General features: G+C 36.1%; 3 protein-coding genes across 8 annotated transcripts; all 3 read right to left on the reverse strand.

The window, feature by feature from the left end:
• LOC120012177 (uncharacterized protein At4g14342) lies at window positions 1–2909 on the reverse strand. The gene is made up of 4 exons (XM_038863481.1): window positions 2750–2909; window positions 2323–2408; window positions 2106–2229; window positions 1–313 (listed from the first exon to the last, which is right to left on the reverse strand). Exons 1-4 carry the CDS (start codon window positions 2753–2755, stop codon window positions 266–268), a joined length of 264 nt encoding a protein of 87 aa, XP_038719409.1. The 5' UTR covers window positions 2756–2909; the 3' UTR covers window positions 1–265.
• A 371-nt stretch (window positions 2910–3280) lies between these two features.
• On the reverse strand, window positions 3281–11465 carry LOC120012175 (serine/threonine-protein kinase tricornered-like). 6 transcript variants are annotated; one of them, XM_038863478.1, is made up of 14 exons: window positions 11312–11465; window positions 10170–10418; window positions 8612–8786; window positions 7906–7989; window positions 7581–7822; window positions 7266–7485; window positions 6943–7022; window positions 6771–6855; window positions 5461–5592; window positions 5259–5372; window positions 5105–5152; window positions 4497–4581; window positions 3937–3993; window positions 3281–3752 (listed from the first exon to the last, which is right to left on the reverse strand). In XM_038863478.1, the coding sequence occupies exons 2-14, from the start codon at window positions 10388–10390 to the stop codon at window positions 3655–3657; spliced, it is 1641 nt and encodes a 546-aa protein (XP_038719406.1). In that variant the 5' UTR covers window positions 10391–10418; window positions 11312–11465; the 3' UTR covers window positions 3281–3654. The 6 variants fall into 6 exon arrangements, with proteins under 6 accessions (XP_038719406.1, XP_038719407.1, XP_038719403.1 ...); XM_038863479.1 differs by having other exon boundaries at window positions 10170–10421; window positions 11312–11460; XM_038863475.1 differs by having other exon boundaries at window positions 10170–10442; window positions 11312–11460.
• Window positions 11466–15294: 3829 nt separating this feature from the next.
• Window positions 15295–20499, reverse strand: LOC120013260 (probable methyltransferase PMT3). The gene is made up of 8 exons (XM_038865011.1): window positions 20167–20499; window positions 18766–19230; window positions 18498–18662; window positions 18218–18400; window positions 17150–17744; window positions 16763–16875; window positions 16405–16625; window positions 15295–15919 (listed from the first exon to the last, which is right to left on the reverse strand). Exons 2-8 carry the CDS (start codon window positions 19033–19035, stop codon window positions 15607–15609), a joined length of 1860 nt encoding a protein of 619 aa, XP_038720939.1. The 5' UTR covers window positions 19036–19230; window positions 20167–20499; the 3' UTR covers window positions 15295–15606.
• Window positions 20500–20865: the final 366 nt, after the last annotated feature.

Consider the following 20865-nt stretch of genomic DNA (forward strand, 5'->3'; position numbering starts at 1 on the left):
TGAGTTTGCATTTGTTTGGCATTAGATTATGGATATTATGAATTCATATAACATAAACAAATTACCATGGAAGCTCTGAAGCTCCAGGTATCACATAAGTTACACGTCCAATACCATACTGAAATGTAAATTATGTAATGCTACACTGTCTTTCAAGCAAATAAAAGAGTAGATATCAGAAATAGCGAATCCCACAACCCTAAAACGATCAAGAGTTCAATATGTAAATTTGAGATTTGAAAACAGTGATTCCAATCATCTCTCTTCAATCATCCTCTCTTTCAGGGGGTAGACCACAAGGCAAAAGCATTTTCTGCAGAAAACATGAAAACCAATCAGATATTACATTATAAATTACAAACTTGTCCACTATATCAGTATCATTAACTTCCAAGTGCATAACAAGGATAAGTTTCTGAAAGAAGACTTAATCTGTAGTCTGTAAGCAATTTTCTAGTATCATTTGCAAATAAGCCAACAAAAAGAATTTGTTCTATATCAGATTCTCATGTGTCAAAAATATTCACAGCATAATTATTAGGTTTCATCACAGATAATAGTATTTCATGTAAATGATTTATCTCATAATTACTGTGCCTAGCAGCTAACTATCTGTGCCCTAAAATTCCCTCAGATGTGTGTGTATATCATACGTACGAACAGCATAAAAAAAATGAAACATGAACATGCACTATTCATCATCTCCAACGCCATAACCGATGGGACATTCTCAACAAATATAACCTACCAGGCTACCACACATTTCGTTCTTGTCAACTATTGAATTGACAGGCTTAGGAAGCTACCTGATATGTTCTCGTACTTCCTCCCAAAATAAAATATACAAACTGATAAATCTGGAGCATTAACTTCAACAGTGTATGAACTATATATCCCACCACGTATGTTGCTCTAGTACCAGTCAAAAAAAGTTTTGATATGATATTGGCTTTTCAACAGTGTATGAACTATATATCCCTCAATCTCCAATACTCTTTCTGGAGACACCGAGAGTGAGGGATACGAGGAGAGCAACCACAGCAAATCCATGAAACCACTAACTAACGATTTTAATATATTTAATATATTTCTATATGCCAGTGTTGTTAAAGGCGAAAGGCGCACGACCCTCCACGACGACAACAAAAGCCAAACATAGGAAAGATTGGGATCCCAGAGTTGGATTACTGTTTTCCAGAATCACATTTCACGTGTAGTGTGTGTGAAGGAAATGATAGTGGAATGATTTATGATTGCACACAATGCCAAAGCTAAAAGCTAAACTCTAAACCCATTATCCAAAAGAATGACTATAAGAATAATGAATGACCTTTCTTTCAGAATCACTTACTCAAACTAATGGGGAAGAAACCAAGATGACATTTACATCTCTAAACCCATTATACGTGCGAGTGCCGCTTTGTGGATAGAACAAAGCACACTGCTGGACCCTATTGGCTGAGAAGCTAGCAAGACACTATTTAAAAAAAAATATGTAATTGAAGAATAAAAATAAGTAAACAACTCCCGTGCACAAAGCTCCCCGTCTGTTGTGGGGTCAGGGACAAGTAGGATGTACGCATGCCTTACCCCCACATAATATATGGGGAAGTTGTTTTCAATAATTGAACCTGTGACCTCTAGGTTGTAGCCATGCATCTCTACCACTAAACCAAATGATCGTCTATAATTGAAGACTCAAACCCACAAAAAAATTTTAAAAAACCATCAAGATTTCACATCAAGCATCCAAATTCTTTTTTCTTTAAAAAAACCAAATTAAATACAAATTTTTATAATTTAATCCACAGAATCATCAATAGATCTACCCAAACTATAAATGCTAATGTCAATGCAATCACTAGTCACTACGAGTCTGCGAGACCAGCCAACATTGGGAAGATCAGAGAGGACCTATATAGTGGACCTGGTTCAAAACAAAGACTACAAGGAGGCCCCATAAAACATACCCAAAGTTATGTCCAAGTGAAGATTTTTTTAGTCAAGCAACAATCAATACAAAAACTTTAAGACCAGTTCTCAGCAAATATAAATATAACTAAAATTAGTCGCTGAAAAACACAAGACACAAAATTTTTATGAACCTGCATAAAGTTGTAGCGTTCCCTTCCAATGGACTCATTTTCTGCAATAGCAAAGTATGCCAGCACGGGGTAGTGGCCAACGTAAGAGGCATAGCTATCGCGCTGAATATTCACAGCCCACTCACTGTAGAAAAGAAAATTTCAATTAAGATAACAAATCAACAAATTTGTAACACAGAGCAACGAAGATATATTCCACACAGAATGGGTAACTCACAATCTATTTAAATCAGCATGTCCAGTCCCAACATATTTAGCTTGGAGATGCTCGAGCTGGGAATTGATGTTAAACCTGTCACTGGCCTACACATATGCAAACAACAAATTCAATCTAATCCACATAGACAAAGGAATTCGAATATAAATCTCAGTCCAACAAGAAACCAATTAATCAAAATACACAAGAAACAAAAGAACAACCCCCACCCTCTCGATCCACTGATGCGCTCAGAACAATTAAAGAAATTAATGAAAACGTCAAAAAATATAACCGCGCAAACAGAAATACCTGTATTACAATCGAATTTTTTTGGTATCGAAGGTTAGGGTTTCGATCGACTAAAAAGTCCAGAGTAGAGTAAAAGCAGCAAGTACAGAGAAAAGGAAAAACGAAAAGAAACAACATATATTGAGGAAAGACCCACCTGCATCTTTGATTTCTAGGAACCACGAAGAACGACGACAACCAGTTGAGTCTCTTCAACTTAAGCTCTTCCACGGCTCCAACAAAACAAGGAGGAGCTGTTCTGTCGAGTCTCAAATCTCAATTGGGTTTTTACGCTTTATACTCGGGTCCGGTTGGGCCAATCCGGAATCCTATTCAGTCAGTACTCAGCTCCTCCGAAGTAACAAAACTCGATCCGGTCCAGACGATCGAATCTATCGGACTCATATTAAATCAAATTTCAACAAGTTATATGTGCAAATCCTCATGTTAGATTATTATCCAATTTTTTTGTCCAAATTTAATCAACGAAATATGTCCTAAATCTAATTTAAATTAAAATTCATATATATAAATATTTCATAAACACGTTATATCTAGAATTAATTTTTTGCCACCCTTACTCAACCCTAAAAATCTACATTAATTATTGATGTTTTAGAAAGTTAAGACACGTAACGTCAGTACTTATTTCTAACCCCTTGATTTGGGTATGTGAGATGAGACTTCATAAGGTCAACAACAAAGATTTCCTTTCCATCGTCAACCCATCTGTTAGATTAACTAATTACAAGAAAAGTGAGAATAATATAGGTCTCGTCTTGTACAAGAATTCTTCAAAGCCCAAGAGATCACGAGAGGTGGAAAATAAATATACACCCAACAGTTTCAAAAGAATAATCACTTTGAGAAAATTATCATACAAAGAATAAAATCCCCAAAGCAAGCAGATTCAACCATCCAACTAAGACTTCCCACTCCCAGGCATTCTTGTTTTTGGGTTTCCTTCGTCCCTTTCACTCTACAATTTATACATGTCAAGAAGCGCCAAACAAATTCTTCACAAGAGAAGAACATGATCCCTTGGTCAAATCCTTCACCAGCTCACTGGGACTTGTTCACTTCCTCGGGTGTTTCTACTTGTGTTGGCAAGAGGTTTACAAAGCTCCCATGAACAGGCGCAGGTGCAGCTGACTCGTCTTCTGTATAACAAACCAGCTCAGTAAAAGAAATACGTTTGTACACTCCAGTTGCTTGAAAAAATACTATCCATCAATGAATCTCAAAATTCTATTTCAAAAAGGTCAACAAGGAAAAGCTTCTTGTCTGTATAAAAAAAAAACTAGTTCAAACCAAAAAAAAATATCAAAAAAGAAAATTCCTCACCGAAAAGAGATTTGATCGATGGTCTCTTCGGTTTAGTGCTCTTTTTCTTCAATTCAGCTGTGTATTGCAATTCACACAAAACCAGTCAAATATGAAGAAATTCCCCAAGAGAGAGATTTTGGAAGAAAGGGAAACCATGCAACTTGGGGATGGGAGGAGGAAGGACCAAGAGTTGGCCTAGGGTGACCCAGGATGACCTGATCCTTAATTACTTGCATGGGGTGCAGCATTCAGCCCCACAGTCCCCACCCCAAAAATAATAAGAAAAACCACCCCACAAGTTATCAAAAAAAAAAGTCGGGGGTGGGAGGTTTGAACCAATGACCTTTGGGACACCTTGTTAGGGGGCTAGCTGGTAGGCAAGCCTTAAATCCCTTGATCAGACCATGATTGAAACAGAACTTCAAACACATGAAATTGCAAGGCAATACATCATTGGAAACTTTTAATACTGAACACTAGTGCTTTCCCCACCATTAAGCTTAAAGAAACACATTAAAAGAACAATGAAAGAAAGAAGCAATCATTACAATAGAAAGTAACCACAGGAAGCAACATACCAATGCCAGGCAATTGATGATCATTTACAATTTCGAAGTTCTTATATGTATAACCAACAAAGTTTATATCCTTGGATGAAAGCATCTGCAAAAAGGCACAGACAGGAACATTAATCAACGTTCAAAATAAGAACATTATACGTACGGTTGATAAGTACATGGCTCTTCTGGTGACACAAAAGTACTTTCGCATTATGTTTTGATGACACAGTGGAATCTATGAAGATATATGAAGATCATTTCGATGTAACTAAGCATAGATGGGGGGCAGCTCCTAGGTTTCTTGTTTCATGGTTCATGTAATTTTGATGCAAATGCTCTTTGATGGGATGTTATCTTTTCTTCTAGCTTCATTCTCATACAGTATCGCTTAGTGGCACCCCTTGGTGTATTTTAATTGTGCCTCTTCTTTCGCCACACAAAATGAAAATAAAACTGTTAAGGAAAATCAAGAAATTTCACAAAAGTCGTCACGTTAAGACATCTATATTTATATACCCATATGCAAGAGAGCACATAACGTAAAATTGTGTTGTAAATCATTGAATGAAGATACCACCGCAACACACTTCAGCCTTCCTACAAATAGACAAACTGTTTGTACCAACCTTTCTCCATGGACCAGATTTTGATGACGTCTGAATTTGGTTGTCAACCTAGACAATGAGTCACAGAATAATCAAAAAATTGACCCACAAAGGGCCCAGGTGAGCTTTTTCACAAAAAATTGCCATACGAGAACCTATACAACTACTTATCTACCTCTTCAAACTTCTCAAAATTTTGGGTGTCCAACTCGTCATTAACCTCAGGAATAAAAGCAGCTTTCATTTGGTATAATTTGTCCCATTCAATGCCTTTAAACCAAGGATGGACCTGAAATTAGATCGCCAACCAGTTAATTTCTCAAATTACATTTTATTCAGAACTACGTAAAAGAAGAATAGAACACATCACACAACACCTTTATTTCATCTGCGCCTTTTGTTCCAAGCCTTTGCTCAACATTACACAGGAGCTTACTGATAAGATCTTTTGCTTCTGGAGACAGCCTTGCTTCTTCTGGAAATTTTAAATGAGTTCTCCAATTAACTATCTGCAAAATCAAGAAAAGATGAGCAGTTTAATCAATGATGACAGCTAAAACAACAAAAGGAACAAACTTGTATAGAAAAATATAAATATTATAAAAAATAAAACAAACTTTACGTGCAAAAGATGACATAAATTAAAATTCAAGACACTAATAGCTAAGATTCAGCAACTAGGGAATAGCGAGTTGAGGTGAGGGAAATTTAATAAGCAATTTTTCTTCAGAGTTCAGACTAATAAGGAAGATTTTTGACCAAAAGAAAAATGCAAAGAGTATCCACGTAGTGACTCCAATTGATTTCCCCTATACCTAATAGATTCATTATTCATGTGGTCGAACACAGACTATTTGGGACAAAGGCTTTGATGAAGATGATGATCAAGTAAATAAAAATCAATTAAAGTTGTCCTATGAGTGTACTGATGCATAGAGCAGAAATTGGCAAAGAGCAACCAAATAATAAGTTTCTAATATGGGATTGCAAGATGACTATTAATTAGATAATTTCTCTCTATAAAGGTGGGGTTAAGTAATCAGGACTCAGGAGCGGATAAAGCAAATATGGATTAAGCCATGTCTACAATGGTAGACTTCCCTTGCACGGTTCATGGAGATGAATCTAACTCTAGTTAAACCTACAGAGCTGATGAGTAGCTTAGACAGTTATGTTTAAGACTTGTAGAAATTTTCCCCAACCTAAACCTCTTAAAAGGTACCAATTTCTTCTCCTGAGTGATAAACAGAGTGTATAATAATACTCTACAACTTCTAAAATGCAAAAGAAACTGTACATTGCCACCTGTCTTTTTTTCCTATAAAATAATAAGTATCTTTTTTTGAAGACATAGGAACCCGCAGCCACTACCCTTTGGTTGTGCACTGGTAAACCAATGGCCCGCACAAAAACTTCCAGAACATACTACATAGGAAAAGAAAAGATCACTTCAATCATTATATGCACATGTTTTCATTTTGTATGAAGATATTTGAAAACAATTTTTTTAATAACCATAGCCCCGTTTCCATCACAAGGATAAAAATGCACCATAATGGTGCTATGCCTGATGTTGGGAGATGGTCAAGAAATACAGAAAAGAGGTCAAACATTGACTAATTAACCAGCTTTACAAACAACATAAAATAATAATGAAGTGTCATAAAAGATATGTATTTCCCAATACCTTCCTACAAGTTGACATAGGCTCATCTGAATAAAAGGGAGGATATCCCACAAGCATTTCATACATGATAGCACCCAGAGACCACCTGGAGAAATGATGATGAACTTCCGTCAGAATGTATCCAAGAAAGATAAAGTATCCATTGGCAGGAACAAAGTTTTATCACACCCACCAATCACATTCCATTCCATATCCTTTCTTCAGTAAAACCTCAGGCGCAATATAATCAGGAGTTCCAACAGTAGAATAAGCCTGCCACAACATAAATTTGGAAATTTTCCAGGAATGTAAATCCCACAGCAGTTACATTACAGCCTTTGAGAGAGTAACATAATCAAATTCACAGAGAAGTAAAGATAAATTGGGTCTTTCTCATTCCTAAAGCAACAAAGCACACAATATAAGTCGTACAAAATATGCACAAAAATCAATTATTATGAACGTGGCTTTCATAGTGACAAGGTTAGATCAGGCACCAAATAAGAGGAAACTTACAAGCATCCTTCTGTTCCTCTGCCAGTGCTGCAGCTGCTCCTGCTGTGTGCGCCTAGGCGCCGCTGGGCGTCCATCACTCTGAAGCGCTCCACTAAGGTTTTTTGCTGTAGAAAAGTCCTTTTCCTGAAGATTACTGCAGTCCAAAGGCTTACATAACCCAAAATCCGATAACTTCATGTGACCATTTCTATCAAGAAGTAAATTGTCAGGCTTGATATCTCTGTAATACAAGAATAAGAAAGGTTATTCCATATAGCAATAAGGAGGTCATAGTGGCAAATCTCAACATTGGTAAAAAGTTAAATAAGAATTGACCTATGTATATAATTATGTTTATGGATAGATTCAATGGCCAAGACAGTTTCCCCAACATAAAATCTGGCCTCATCTTCTGTTAGTGTATCCTTACGCATCAGTAAAGTCATCATATCTCCACCGGGAAGATATTCCATAATCAGATAGAGATACTCTTCATCTTGGAAGGAGCAATATAATTTGACGATGCAATTGCTGTCAACCTCAGCAAGTAAATTCCTCTCAGCTTTCACATGTTCAACCTAAGATTTTTATATGCAAAATGGAATGATCATAATGAACAAAACCCCTATCAAAGTTTCCAGCAGCCTATATAAAATTTTACCTGGCCTCTTCGTAACATCTCCGATTTCTTCAATTTCTTCATAGCATATACATGACTAGTTGCCTTCTCTCGACAGACTCTAACCTGGAAGCGTAACAGACATGTCAGAAAAAAGAAATTAATAAATTAAACATGAAACACGATTATTTGCCAACCTAAGCAATTCAAGCACTGTATATATGAGACCCATCCTTCCAACAAATACAAAATGAAAGGTGTCAAGCAGGGAAAAGGGAACATAATTCGAGTAGACCAAGACAAAGTTTACGTACATGGTATGAACCCCAAGCTATTTGTGCCATAACTCATATCTGAATTTTCGTACCTCCACTAAAGTAATATGAACAAAAAATGCAGATCAAAATTCTTCATTTTATCATGTCCGGCATCTGAATATGAAAGCCACATTATGTTATCTTGTTCAGAAACAATGCCCAAATGTAAAAAATAATGAAAAAACAATTCAACAATTCTTCTCTCCCGGATCCCGTACTCCACCTAGAGCGCAACAACAAATTTTATTAGCTAAATATTTTGTCCAGTTTTTTTTTCCTGGTGCTACGAATCCTAACATGTTTTTTTCTATCATTTTGGTGCAAATGGTATGACCAGATAGATCCCTTTCAGAGCCAAACCATGTGCAAACAAGAAACATATACAATGCGAGGAAAATTCCACTATAAAGGTGAAAGCAAAGATGCAGTACCTCCCCAAAGGCACCTTTGCCTATAATTGTCAATGGCTCAAAATCATCAGCACCCATTTTATGCCTTTGAATACGCATGTATTCTGTTTCTTTCTTCTCCAAAGACTTTAGTAAGTTGTTTTGTTCTTCCTCAGAGACCTCAGCATCAGCCAACTTCTTTTCTAGTATATTGCGACTGCACACCAAAACATCAGCGGAGATACTAAAAGCTCCATCGACTCAAGAAACATGCTGAACTTCCAATCAGACAAAATTAGTAGGAAAAAGGTACAAGACACTGCACTAGAAACTACTTGAAAGGTAAAACACTGTTGATGCATGAATTTCAAGCTAATTTAGAGTACATGACTACGGAACATATGAAGAAGTCCAAAAAAACCAGCCACATTTATAAATGAAAAATTAAAATAAAAAAATAAGGTTAAAAAAAACCTATGATATGTGAAAATTCCCCTAAAATCCAAACCATGATGAAAAATATTCTCTAGACGTTTGAAGTGCTCAAACTTTGATGTGCACAACTTACCATTATACAATCATTCTTAAGATCTGTTTACCATTCTAGCATTTTATCACAAACTAGTCATCAAACTATGGTTTTGCCTTCATTTTAACCATATAGGGATTGAATTTCTCATTTATTGGAAAGGATCAATATAATATAGCAAACAAATGCCAAACAAGATTAATAAATCTATTCCTCAGAACTAAAAAGTGTAAGTTGGATCCCAAGTCATCTGTCACACTCTACTGAAAAGTGCCAAATCTGGAAACACCCGACCCAGGTGAGAAACATTTCAGATTTCTTGTATGGAACTAAGATTGCCAATCTCAAACCCACCTTGACAACAAAAAGACGTTGATGTGGAAGTGCAATAAATAAGTAGCATTAATTCCTTAACGTTCAATAGTTTCTCAAAAGCATAGACTTCTAAAATCAAATAAACCACTCGAACTAGAAGCTTCCAGTGAAAGAAATCAACCAATTTGAACTGCAATCTACCTGGTGTATCATATGGAAGCCATGTTTGAGCTCCAACTCTTAATGGCAGGCTTAGACATGAACAACCTTGTTTCAAGTCAAGGGCACATGATAACATCCCACTGCTCAAGGAGTTAATAAGGTCCAATTAGGGGGCAAAAAAATGTGGGGAAAAGGGAAACCTTACTAACAAGCCACAATTCCCAGCCAACAAATTCTCAATAGCTATCAGTAGAGCCCTATGACCCCTATCCTATCTATCCAGGTCCAAGCAACAAGCTTGAACCATTTGGCAATGGCTTCACGACATACAGGGATATGCAGAACAATCACTCACCAATTAAAAAAAGGGTAGTGCAATAAACTCCGATGCCCTATGCATCATGAGTAGATCCTAAGCGCTCTCTGAAAGGCCAGGAGGATTCTTCTATCAGCTTAGTTTTATTTTCCTTTTTTAGGTCAAGGGTTGTCTGGTTAGTAGCAATATATTGGTAACATTACATCATAAACCTCACCTCTTAAAAAATAATTACGATAAAATATCATCGCTATAGAGGGAAAATATTAAAAACATACCGTTCTTTCCTCTCCTGAAGATCCTTCATCTGTTTCTTGTAATGATTTTCAATATACTGCTTTGCAGCTGCAACCTTCTGGTTCGTTACATTTGATGGCACTTCTTCACTTGTTGGTGCTTTTAACCCCTGTTTCTCATTGCCTTTAGCTTCGTTCTTCTTAGTAGACTTCACCTTATCTTTCGACTTTGACTTTTTGAACCAACACCGAACTGAATCCATGGGCTTTGCTCAATAAATACTTGAACTTCTTCTTTTCAAAAAAATATAAACACTGTCACAAAATGCAGGTTTGGTTGAACATTTTTCCCATCACCTACTAATGAAGAGCATATCAATTGGAAATCCCATTTGAGTTAGACAAATGTAGATTCCTAAGACCCAATGATAATCATAGACTCCAATGAACTTATTCAGCATTGAAAAGGAGACGAAATAAGATACAAAAAACAACAATCCTTACCGTAATTATCAAATTCAGTTCATATCAAAAGAAAAACAAATCGATGTAACACGCTTCAAAGTCAATGATCAGTCAACGACCTAGACTTTAGGTAATTTAACACGCTGATGACAGCCACCTAGAGAAAAGAAAATCTCACAGAATACAGGGAACTTAATCTCTAATGGTAAACCAATCCGTAATCAACCAGAGTGCCAGGCTCAAAGCAGAACAAAACTTCAGCCCTAACTTGTAGAAAGCCAAAAGGAAAGATCGTAAAAATGCAAACCAAAAAAAAAAGATACGTAAAATAACATTAAGACAGAAAAATATTCAATTCTCTAGATTTCTTAATCTTTTCCTCAATTTTCTGACAAACCAAACAGAAGAGAACCCAAACCCAAACCAAACTCCTCTCCAACCCCAACAAAAAAAAAAGATCAAATAAAATCCTAAAGAAAAAAGAAGTAACATTAGTCACAATTCAGACGCAAAACCAACAATTGCAAACTAAACGGTACAAAGAACCCCATCATCAGAGATCCACCAAAAAGAAGATATAAAGAGAGAGCACAGCATTCGATGAACAAATTGAAACAAAAACAAAAAACCGGACTCAATGAGGAACACTTGAAGACTCTGGAAAGACCAAATCGATTAAATTTAGTAAGAGTCTGATCCAGTGAAAAAAGAGTGAGTACCGTAGGAATTGGAAGATGTGAAACCCTAGAAGAGAGACGAGGCCGAAGATCAACTGTGAACAGGTATGCTTTGCAAAGAGTGCACGAGTCCGGTGTCCCATTGGATCATTACGACCCTTTTTCCGCGTTGAAAAGTTGAAGCTCTGCTTTTTGTAATTTATATCTACCAGATTCTTTTGTTTCATGTTTACTCATTTTCCACATAAAAAAAATTGATTTTCTCCTCTCGTTAAACGGTAACGGAGTCTATATTGTCGCGAGATAACCCCAAATACTCCTTACGAGTTATAACTGGCAACGCGTTTTCCCTCCATATCTTTATTCTTTAATTTTGTCCTCCTAAAAATACACAATAAAATATTTTTTGGAATAAAATATTTTCTACTAAAAGTTTCTCTCTTTTCTCCACTGGATTTTCTAATCAATTTATAACCTTTGATGACTATTATTGTGAATGTTATTTCCGACATTCAAGTATTATCCGCTCTGGGATACCTCTATGAATTTTCTTATTCTCTCCTCACGATTTTATCTGAAAAATATTATTATTTTTTAAATTAGAACTCATAACTTTTTTAGTTATGGAAACTGAGCACACATTATTCTTACAATTTAGCCTAAATGGTACGTAATTATAAATACAAAAAAGTAATTAATTATATTATTTATTTAATCTCATAGAAAAGAACCTGCAATCGTCATCTGAGTGGATTATGACGTAAATAAATAAATAGAAGGACAAATGTAGAGTTGGTGAGTCGGAAGAATATGACATATAAAGACAAGAGAGCTCTCATTGTTGACATGTGGCAACCACCCCGCTGTCTCCTTCATCTTGTTGCTCGCCAGCGATTCTCAACCCAGAGGCTCCTTCCTGTTCCCTTCTCCCGAACGGAAGAATACCATCACATTCACAGAGCCCTCATATCCCTATAGGACGGTCCAATCAAGCTATGCCACATGGATTACAATATATCAAAAATCCAGGCCCCATACATGCTAACTATATCATCCATTCTAAAATTTTGGTTCTCACAGATACATCGGATTACCCTCATGAGTTTATTCCTCATGAGCCTAGCAACTAAGTCTTGACCCAAATCACTTAAACCTATGAAAAGGCCTAGATAACATGTAAGAGTGAGTTTTGCCCATATAAACCAGATGTGGTATTATTTGTTCGTAACAAAAAAAAACTAATGGAATGATACAACTAATTACAAAATTTAATCGATACCATTTATATATTGTTGTAATGTCAATCACCCTGTTTGGATTAGAGATGGAGATTTTAGTAGGGTATGATGAAAAGGTGAATTATTCGCTCAGACCCCATATTTTTGAAAAAAAATTAAATTATTAGTAGTATAATAGTCATAAGAAATGTTAAATGCGTAAGTTATATTGTTTATTGAAAGTAATTAATGATTTGCATCTAAAAATGCTACAAGATGTCATATTTAAGTAATATATATGATATTTAAAATTTTTTTAAGAGACCCCTTATTTGAAGTTTGTCGAGGACCTTCAAAGACTCGGGTACGCCATTGGGTGCGATGAGATGAGATATATTCTTTTATTCTATATTCGTCCTTCCTTTTTTAGAAAAAAAAAATTTGGATTACGGATACGATAAATAAGTAAATAACTCATTTTTTATTATATTCTCCTCTTATTAATTATGCATTCTATCAAAGTTAGGGTGAGTAGAGATGGTCTCCCTCCTTAACCCCATTTAATTCTTCATTTTTCAATCCAAGTTGAGAGATTGAAAACACTACTAAATATTGTGTCCCCTGTAATATTTTATTGTTTTCCCACCCATTTATATTTTCTATATATTTTCAGTGATTTAACTTTAAAATTAATGATTTATTATTATAAAAAAAAAGGCATTAAATCAATGAATCCAGTGTAAAGTATTCTCCATTTCTCCCATCTCTTCATCTTCACAGCTGGCTTTGCATGAACTTTATATCTTATTTTCTTTTAAGTCAATACTATATATATATTTTTTTAATCAAGATCATTCCAAGTAATGCTAATTAATTAATTGAAAGGGCATATTCAAAGCCTCTACTAAATGATTGCTCATTATCAATGTCATTTTTCAAAACAAATTGACTTTATGAGTACAATATCTCACTTAGGCTGGTTTAGTGTACAAATCGTAACATCCACTTGGTTAATAGTCTAGTTTTTCTGGAATTAAACAGAATGGACTCGAAAGGTTTTAATTTAAATTTCCACCGTGAGTAATACTCTTGTGGCCAAACACTGAATTTTGACCCAACAAATGATCATGTCATCATGTGGAAAATTTTAGAACGTGAGTCTAACGATATGAGTTTAAACTCATATATATTGGATGTTTAAAGTGTAAGATTGTATGGTATATTTCTTTGTTAAAAAAATGTAGAAATGGCGGGAGCAAGAAGATAAGAAAAATTACTTTTGTCATTGACATAATCATATTACTTGGTCTTTGTATATAGGCATATAATATAACCTAGGTAAGTTAACCCAAAACATAGGGTTTTCTTTTGATTAAAGTTAATAAAACTCCTCAACACACTCCACATTACACTTAAGCATACATGAATTTAAAAAGAAGTGTAATAGCTTGAAAATAAAGTTGAACCCCACAACAAAGGCAAATTGATTAGGGTTCCCTTGCAAGTTGGGCATATGATTGGGGGACCATATGCACTATGCAGAGAGAGACTTAATAATCCAACAAGTAAAGTTATGTTGAAAACAGCATGCATCAACTTCCTTGAAAGCTGTAGTGCATTATCCATGCTTCTTGTTAGTTGCTTCCAACACTTTTCACATTGCTTTTCTTTTTTTTTTTTCCTTTTTTATGAAATATGGAGGAAGTTTCAAACCCTAATCATCATGAGGATATGTACTATCCTTACCACTTCAATTAGTGGCTCAGGTGTTGTCAAATTGCTTCTTAATTCTTATTAATATATTTGGTTAGAATAACAAGATTTTCTGTAGAAAAATTAAAAGCAGAGGCCCTGATTAATTATTGATTATAGTATCAAAGTCGATATAATCAAGCGGCCGACATTTATTTTTTAGGTGGATTTACTTGAGGGAGAGGGAGGACTTGGAACCATGACCATCAAAGACGAGGAAGGAATTTTATTGAACTAAAAGTTAGAAAATCTACTCCAAACTCGAGCCCCACGTCTTTGTTCTTCTGGGGCGTCATGTACGATACTTAAACTCATAAAAGACTTTGGTCGAATGAGAGGGAATGAATCTCGATCCGAGGCAAAAAAAAAGGAGGACAGCAACACCATCTTTGATCTTTAACCAAGATGGATTACAATTTAAATCATGCCATCTGAGGCAAAAAAAAAAAAAAAAAAAACATTTACTTGCCTTAAAAAAAGGAATGAGTCCTTGTATATGTGCTAATTAGATCCCAATGTGAGGGCAAACAGCTGCTCAATGGACAAAAAAATATTAGGGACAAGAAGAACAAGGCATGTGCTTGTGATTTGTGGTATGTAACTATGTATCATCGTTTTTTTTTTGGGCTGGAGGACAAGACACAATTACAGGAAGGAGCAACCTCCAAACCTCTTCTAAGGTCCTTCATATTGTATTAAGGACCACTTTATAGGGTCCCCCTTTACCTCAAGGACCACATAAATTGCAACCACAAAAACAGAGCCTAAATAGTATATTTTAGTAGCTGCCCACCGGCCACCTCAAAGGTAGGCAAGGTAAGTTTAGGCACAATTCAGTTCAATCAATAGTACAGAAATAACCAGGCATATAGCTGCTGGGGACTTGGACATCTGCTGTTTCGCAAAGGTGCGTGGAAACACATAAGAACTCCTCCTCCGACTCGTCCGAACTTAGTATCTTCAGAGAGTGTACATTTCAGAGCCAAATACCCACTTTTTCCTCTCATAAGGTAGTATTGGTAACAAATGAAACAAGGATGCAGATTAAGGCAAAAATGGCTGAGCAAAATATTCATTTATAAATAAGAGAGAAGCTAAATCACAAATTTTCTATACTTCAAGCATACATATTCTGCACTTTGTTATTGATAAATTGCCGAAGTATTTTCCATAAATAGAGAGGAAAAAAATAGAAGAATAACCTATAAATGCTGGTAGTTTATCACTTATCAACTAAGAAAAGAAAAGGTGGCATTCTTTTAATGCTACAAAATGAAATTGTTTGCTGCATCACTACTCCGGACATGCTTCTTCGTCCTGAGGATCAGCAGAGAATACAAAGAGAACCAGGAATCGAGGCAGGTATATCTACTCCGCTTCCCGGATGCTTTCACTTGTCAGCCACAACTTCTTCTGGATGACAAACACAACCTCATCTCCGTCTGAATCTGAAGTAGAATCGGTTGCCACTGCTTCCCAGTGCAATGCCGTTAAATACTTCTTTACAAAATCTACCACTGACTGTTTGTCCCGGATTATGACAAAACCAGTGGGTCTGAGAATGCGATCCATCTCAAGCAGTAAATCCTCAGCGCTACAGCCTTTCTTTTCAATGTCAGAAAAGACAGTCCAAGCATGGAGTAAGTCGTAAGTCCGAGGATATGTTGAGAAGGCTTCACACCTATCAAAACAACTTCTCCAGTAAATAACAAAACAAATCTACCAAATTCAAAATCATTCAAATTCATGCTCACCCACCAAATCATGGTTAAAGATTTCTACTAGGTAAAATAAGTTCACATAAATAAAAGAAGAAGCCACTACATTAAAGTCAAAAGGGACTCCATATCACCTTTTTTTGCCATTAGAAATATCTAGAATCTGCAGATGGATTTAGTTCCATCCCTAAGTCATACAATTAATTAACGGTATTAGCCCCACCCCTGAAGTTCTACACTCGAGTACTGAAGTAGTTAAAATGATTAGAAACAAGTAATACTACTGGCTTAACCAACAGGAAAGGAGGACAGCAACACCATCTTTGATCTTTAACCAACAGGAAAGGAGGACAGCAAACTTTAAGAGAACAGAAGGACCAGTTAAGTAGATGTAAGTCAACCGAAAAAGCAAATCTTGAAATGTAATTCAGTAAGCTGACTTTCATACCAGTTGTGAATGGTGCCTATCAGGCCTCTGTCATATATCAGCTTTAGCGTATTCGGACCATCCTCGGGTATGACATTCATCACCCAAACATCCTTGCCCTTCAATGAAGCACCAAACGAACCCATGCTCGCTTTCATGTCCATCAAATTCCTAAGGGTGTCTGATTGAATCTTCGGACTCAAGATATTCCAATAACTCTCCACCCTCCGTCGCCACATTTCCTGCATAAAATCAGCAACACCTAAGCACAAGTCTTTGTCTGCATTTATTAACTGAATGGCAATCTGTATAAACAAACAGACAATAACAGTTCTAAAATAAACCACAATATGCTCTAAATAAATCAGCCTCTAATTACCATGTCCTTTTCAAACATGTCATCTGAATAGCCAAAATCAGCAAGACGTGGAGGAGCATTACTCAATCTTGCTGGCCATGGGGCTAATCCACTTCCTTGGACTTTGTGATCATCTGAAAGAAAAACAAGAAAAGTTTACTCAGCGTATGAGGATTATATAGCTTAAGCTAAATATTAAGTTTAAGCTTCAACTTATTTAATTAAACAAAAGTCATTGTCACTGAACTTCACATATCTAAGACATGAAAATTTGAAACCAATACGGTAAGACATCGAAAAAATGAGATTATTTAGGAATACACAACGAGGAAAATGAGAACAACTTGTATTCCATCAGCTAGAATGACACTGACTAACAACAAAAACCTAAAAGAAGAAGACACTCACAGTCAGAGTAAGGTGTGATGCATGCTTCCATTTGCACACCCCATACTGCATCAGGATCACTGTCAGAACGGCAAAGAGGAGGCTGCGTATCAGGTTCTCTTTCCATGTAGCAGTCATTTGACAGAGGCTTTTGCCAGACGACAGTTTGATTCCTTTTCGCAGCTACTCTCCAACACATCCGACCCACAAGGGCACTCATTTCTTTCCATATCCTGAGATCCTCCTCATCCTGTGCATATGCTTCTGGAGATGAATAGGCAAAATATCCCCCAGGACGGAGTACCCGATCTAGCTCAAGAAGAAGGATACCATCCCTTTGAAGCCAATCAATTCTACAACGAGAACAGTGCGCAAGCTCAAAAGATCTGCTAGGGTAAGGGAGCCTCTTTGTCCCCAGAACACCTAGAAAAGCAGGAATTCCTCTTTCTAAGGCAAACTGGATTTGATTTTGATGCACATCATTGGGAGCTAAGGACATTGCTATAACATCATGTTTAAGAAGATAAGCTCCAAAACTTGCAACGCCGCATCCAACATCGAGTACTGTTCGTAATCTTCCTTCATTATTTATTTTATTGTTCGAAAAGTTGAGCATCTGCAATCAAAACAGAAATAATATTTATATAATCCACATAGTACAAGAAAGTTATAAGAACCACCATAGTATAAAAATATTCAGCAATCCCAAAATCGAGAAAAGAAATGATCATGCACTGCTGAACTTTCGTGCTCAATAAGTAATCAACTACCCACTCACAACTTTCACTCGACAGTTTTTCATTGATATAATGCTCATATTATAGTGATAAAAGTGGCCAAAAGCAATAAGGAGAAAGAATTATTCTTTTAGCGAAATTAACAACATTTTCATTTTCTTTCAAAATTGTTTTTTCTTGTCAAAACCTTTACATCGCAAGCCCTTAGCAACCAAAGATTTGATTAGTAGTCAACTGGATTCAATTTCTAATGCAAAAACTTCTTCCAACTTCACCACCATACTGTGAATTGGGGATCACTTGGCTTAATTTGTCATCCAAGTCAATAAAGTCAGACAATCAGTAGCCTTACATTTGCAATTGAAGCAATATACTTGCCAGCTCCATAGTGAAAATGTGTGCCTCCCCCAGGAAATACTATCTTTTCACCTTTCACAACCATCCAGTTCTGATCAGACTTCTCATGTGCAAGATGTGTATGAGGAATATTTGCTTTCCATACTTCATCCCTACTTGTTGGCCACTTAATTGGGATCTGTTACACCACAGGAATAATATAGCAGTTAACACTTTGCATGACTCTTAATGGTCGATAAGACCAAAAAAAAAGTCATAGCATAAATTTGAATCACCTTGTAACCTGGTGGAGGGGGAATCAAGCAATTGTACCGCCTTTCTGGAGGCGGGCAATGTCGTTCATAGTGCTCCATTAAAGAAAGATCTAGCTTCAACCTCATTTGATATATGAGATGCCTGTCTAAGCAGGGAATGAGTTCTGAATGCCGATCATCACAAACCTTCAAAAAAAGATGAAGGAAAAGGATAGGCCATCAATATAAACAGAACAATTAGTGGGGAAGAGCAGGTGCTCAAACCTACTTGTGCATTGAATTAACTTACAGGAAAACTCTTAGGAATAATATCATCTTCTCCATCTTCCTGACCAAATTTTGTTGAATCATCTTGCTTACCATCAGCATCATCATCCCCACCCAAATAAGAGGAACCAAGTTTTCTTAAGGATCTGCTGCCATATTCCAGAGCTGACGCCCCACGGCTAGAGCCAAAAATGGATCCATGGTACAGGTAAATAAAACCCAGAAATAAAGCAACAACACACACAGAAGTGATCAGCCGCTTCTTTTGGCCTCCATCAGATCTTCCCCTCATTGTTTATATAGTTTTGGAAATTTTTAATCAAAATTATCCAATACAGTTTAAGTACTAAGTGATCACAATGCAGATCTCATTGCACTAAAACTAACTTGTTTAGAAATAACTAACTCAAAGCAACATTCACTCTTGTGCTTTACTATCAAGAATTACAATGTGACAATACCAACAGCAGACACAGCTTTGATTAACCTGTGAAAAGACAGGAAAGTATTTCTCAGCAGAGCTTTGCAGAACATATGAGTAAAAAGATTATAACAGAAAGTGGACAATTTCACAAAACAACTGAAAGAATCCTTCTCCTAGAGGCAATTGAAAATTTTAAAATCCATAAAAATAAAACATAAAACATAAATTATGTGAGATCAAAACCAGAACCAATAAACAAGGCTGGCCCTAATTTTAGGTCCCACCAATCCCAAAATCCAGGCGTTTGAACAATCATCCAACCATCTATAATATGATCAGATCGCAATGGAAAATTATGGCACAATTGAAGCAACCGAAGCTACAAAAATAATAGCTTTCACAACCATATCGGGATGCCAAATATTTCTGGTAGCAAGTTGAAGAATACATGATAAGGATTCATCTTCGGAATACTCAGTTATCTATCCTTGCACACACAAAGACAATAAAAGCGATTGTAATCCTGCAACCTTATAATAAGTATCGACAGGACAAACAAGATGATGAGAAAAGAGACATCATTTATGCCATTGAACCAAGTAATAAACATCTCACCAAACAATTAATGAACAATTCAGAAAAGAAAAACCATTTATTCCATCGAGAACCAACGTAAACGACAATTGAAATGCCGACTCTTTTAAGTCATATCGAAAGTCATAGATCTGATGCTAAGATGGTAACATCCAATCCAAAACCACTCCTTTCATTGAAAATCCACCAATGAATCAGCCAAACTGACTACCCCAATTGTCCAACTAGACTGAAAGAAATCAAATTAACCTATCGATTCATAACATGAATGCATTAAAAAAAACACCAATCGAATAAAAAAAAACCCAGATGAGATTTCAATTAGATTATTCAAAAAATCAATACTTCATGCAAAACCCAAGAAGTTCAACCATAGAAAACAAGCACGAGAGAGAGGGAGCTTACTGGGTTAGAACCAAAATACGCGAAATGGAAAAATGGAGATCCTTAGACTTGCAGGAGAGATCTGAGCCAGAGGGTTTTCTATGTGTATATATCAAGTAACGAAAGAGAAGACTAGATCTCAAGAGTTCGCTTTTGTTATCTTTTTTTGGGGGGGGGGTCTGTAGATAGAGAGATTGCAAGCACCGTTACTTTGAGGTAGTTAAGGCTCCCCCATCTATTCTTCGTTACTGTCAAACAATAATAAATCTCTTAAATATGGTGCTTCGGCTTGTGAGGGATCAGATCTACGATCTATCTCCCTTAACACCGACTACTGAGCTACTAAGCAATAATTACTGTTGATTTAATCACCACAATCATAAGAAGTAGTATTTAATTCACTTTAGCATGTCTTTACATTACATGCGTTTTATTCTTTTTTTTTAGGTGTCTCTATGTCAAACCAAACTCGAGAGGTACTCAGTTCATTTTTCTTCAACTTCTACGTACACGAGCATGATTACCCGAATTTAAATTTATATTACATATCCAAAAAAACAAACTTACTTTAAAAAATGTTGTTTGTGGGTCATGTTGGCGCATTCTTTTTTGACTTGGTTGTTCTCATTTAACTCTTTTTTTTTTCAAAAAGAAGAAATATTTTTAATTTGTTTTTTTTTTTTGTCATAAAGTTGAGGACTTTCACATGGGTCTTGCATT

This window comes from Tripterygium wilfordii, chromosome 13 (assembly GCF_013401445.1).
Source record: "Tripterygium wilfordii isolate XIE 37 chromosome 13, ASM1340144v1, whole genome shotgun sequence".
NCBI lineage: Eukaryota > Viridiplantae > Streptophyta > Magnoliopsida > Celastrales > Celastraceae > Tripterygium > Tripterygium wilfordii.

Excerpts from the sequence above, each read along its gene's own strand:
- LOC120012177 (XM_038863481.1), bottom strand. Across the intron at positions 2,230-2,322 it reads CATGCTGATTTAAATAGATT|TGAGTGGGCTGTGAATATTC; the intron begins GTGAGTTACCCA and ends TCTTTTCTACAG. Across the intron at positions 314-2,105 it reads AACGCTACAACTTTATGCAG|AAAATGCTTTTGCCTTGTGG; the intron begins GTTCATAAAAAT and ends TGTTTTCTGCAG.
- LOC120012175 (XM_038863478.1), bottom strand. The coding sequence starts at position 10,390 with ATGGATTCAGTTCGGTGTTGGTTCAAAAAGTCAAAGTCGAAAGATAAG. Across the intron at positions 7,823-7,905 it reads AGATGTTACGAAGAGGCCAG|GTTGAACATGTGAAAGCTGA; the intron begins GTAAAATTTTAT and ends TAAAAATCTTAG. Across the intron at positions 7,023-7,265 it reads AGAGGAACAGAAGGATGCTT|GCTTATTCTACTGTTGGAAC; the intron begins GTAAGTTTCCTC and ends ATGTTGTGGCAG.
- LOC120013260 (XM_038865011.1), bottom strand. The coding sequence starts at position 19,035 with ATGAGGGGAAGATCTGATGGAGGCCAAAAGAAGCGGCTGATCACTTCT. Across the intron at positions 18,401-18,497 it reads CCCCTCCACCAGGTTACAAG|ATCCCAATTAAGTGGCCAAC; the intron begins GTGATTCAAATT and ends GTGGTGTAACAG. Across the intron at positions 15,920-16,404 it reads ATAGGCACCATTCACAACTG|GTGTGAAGCCTTCTCAACAT; the intron begins GTATGAAAGTCA and ends TTGTTTTGATAG.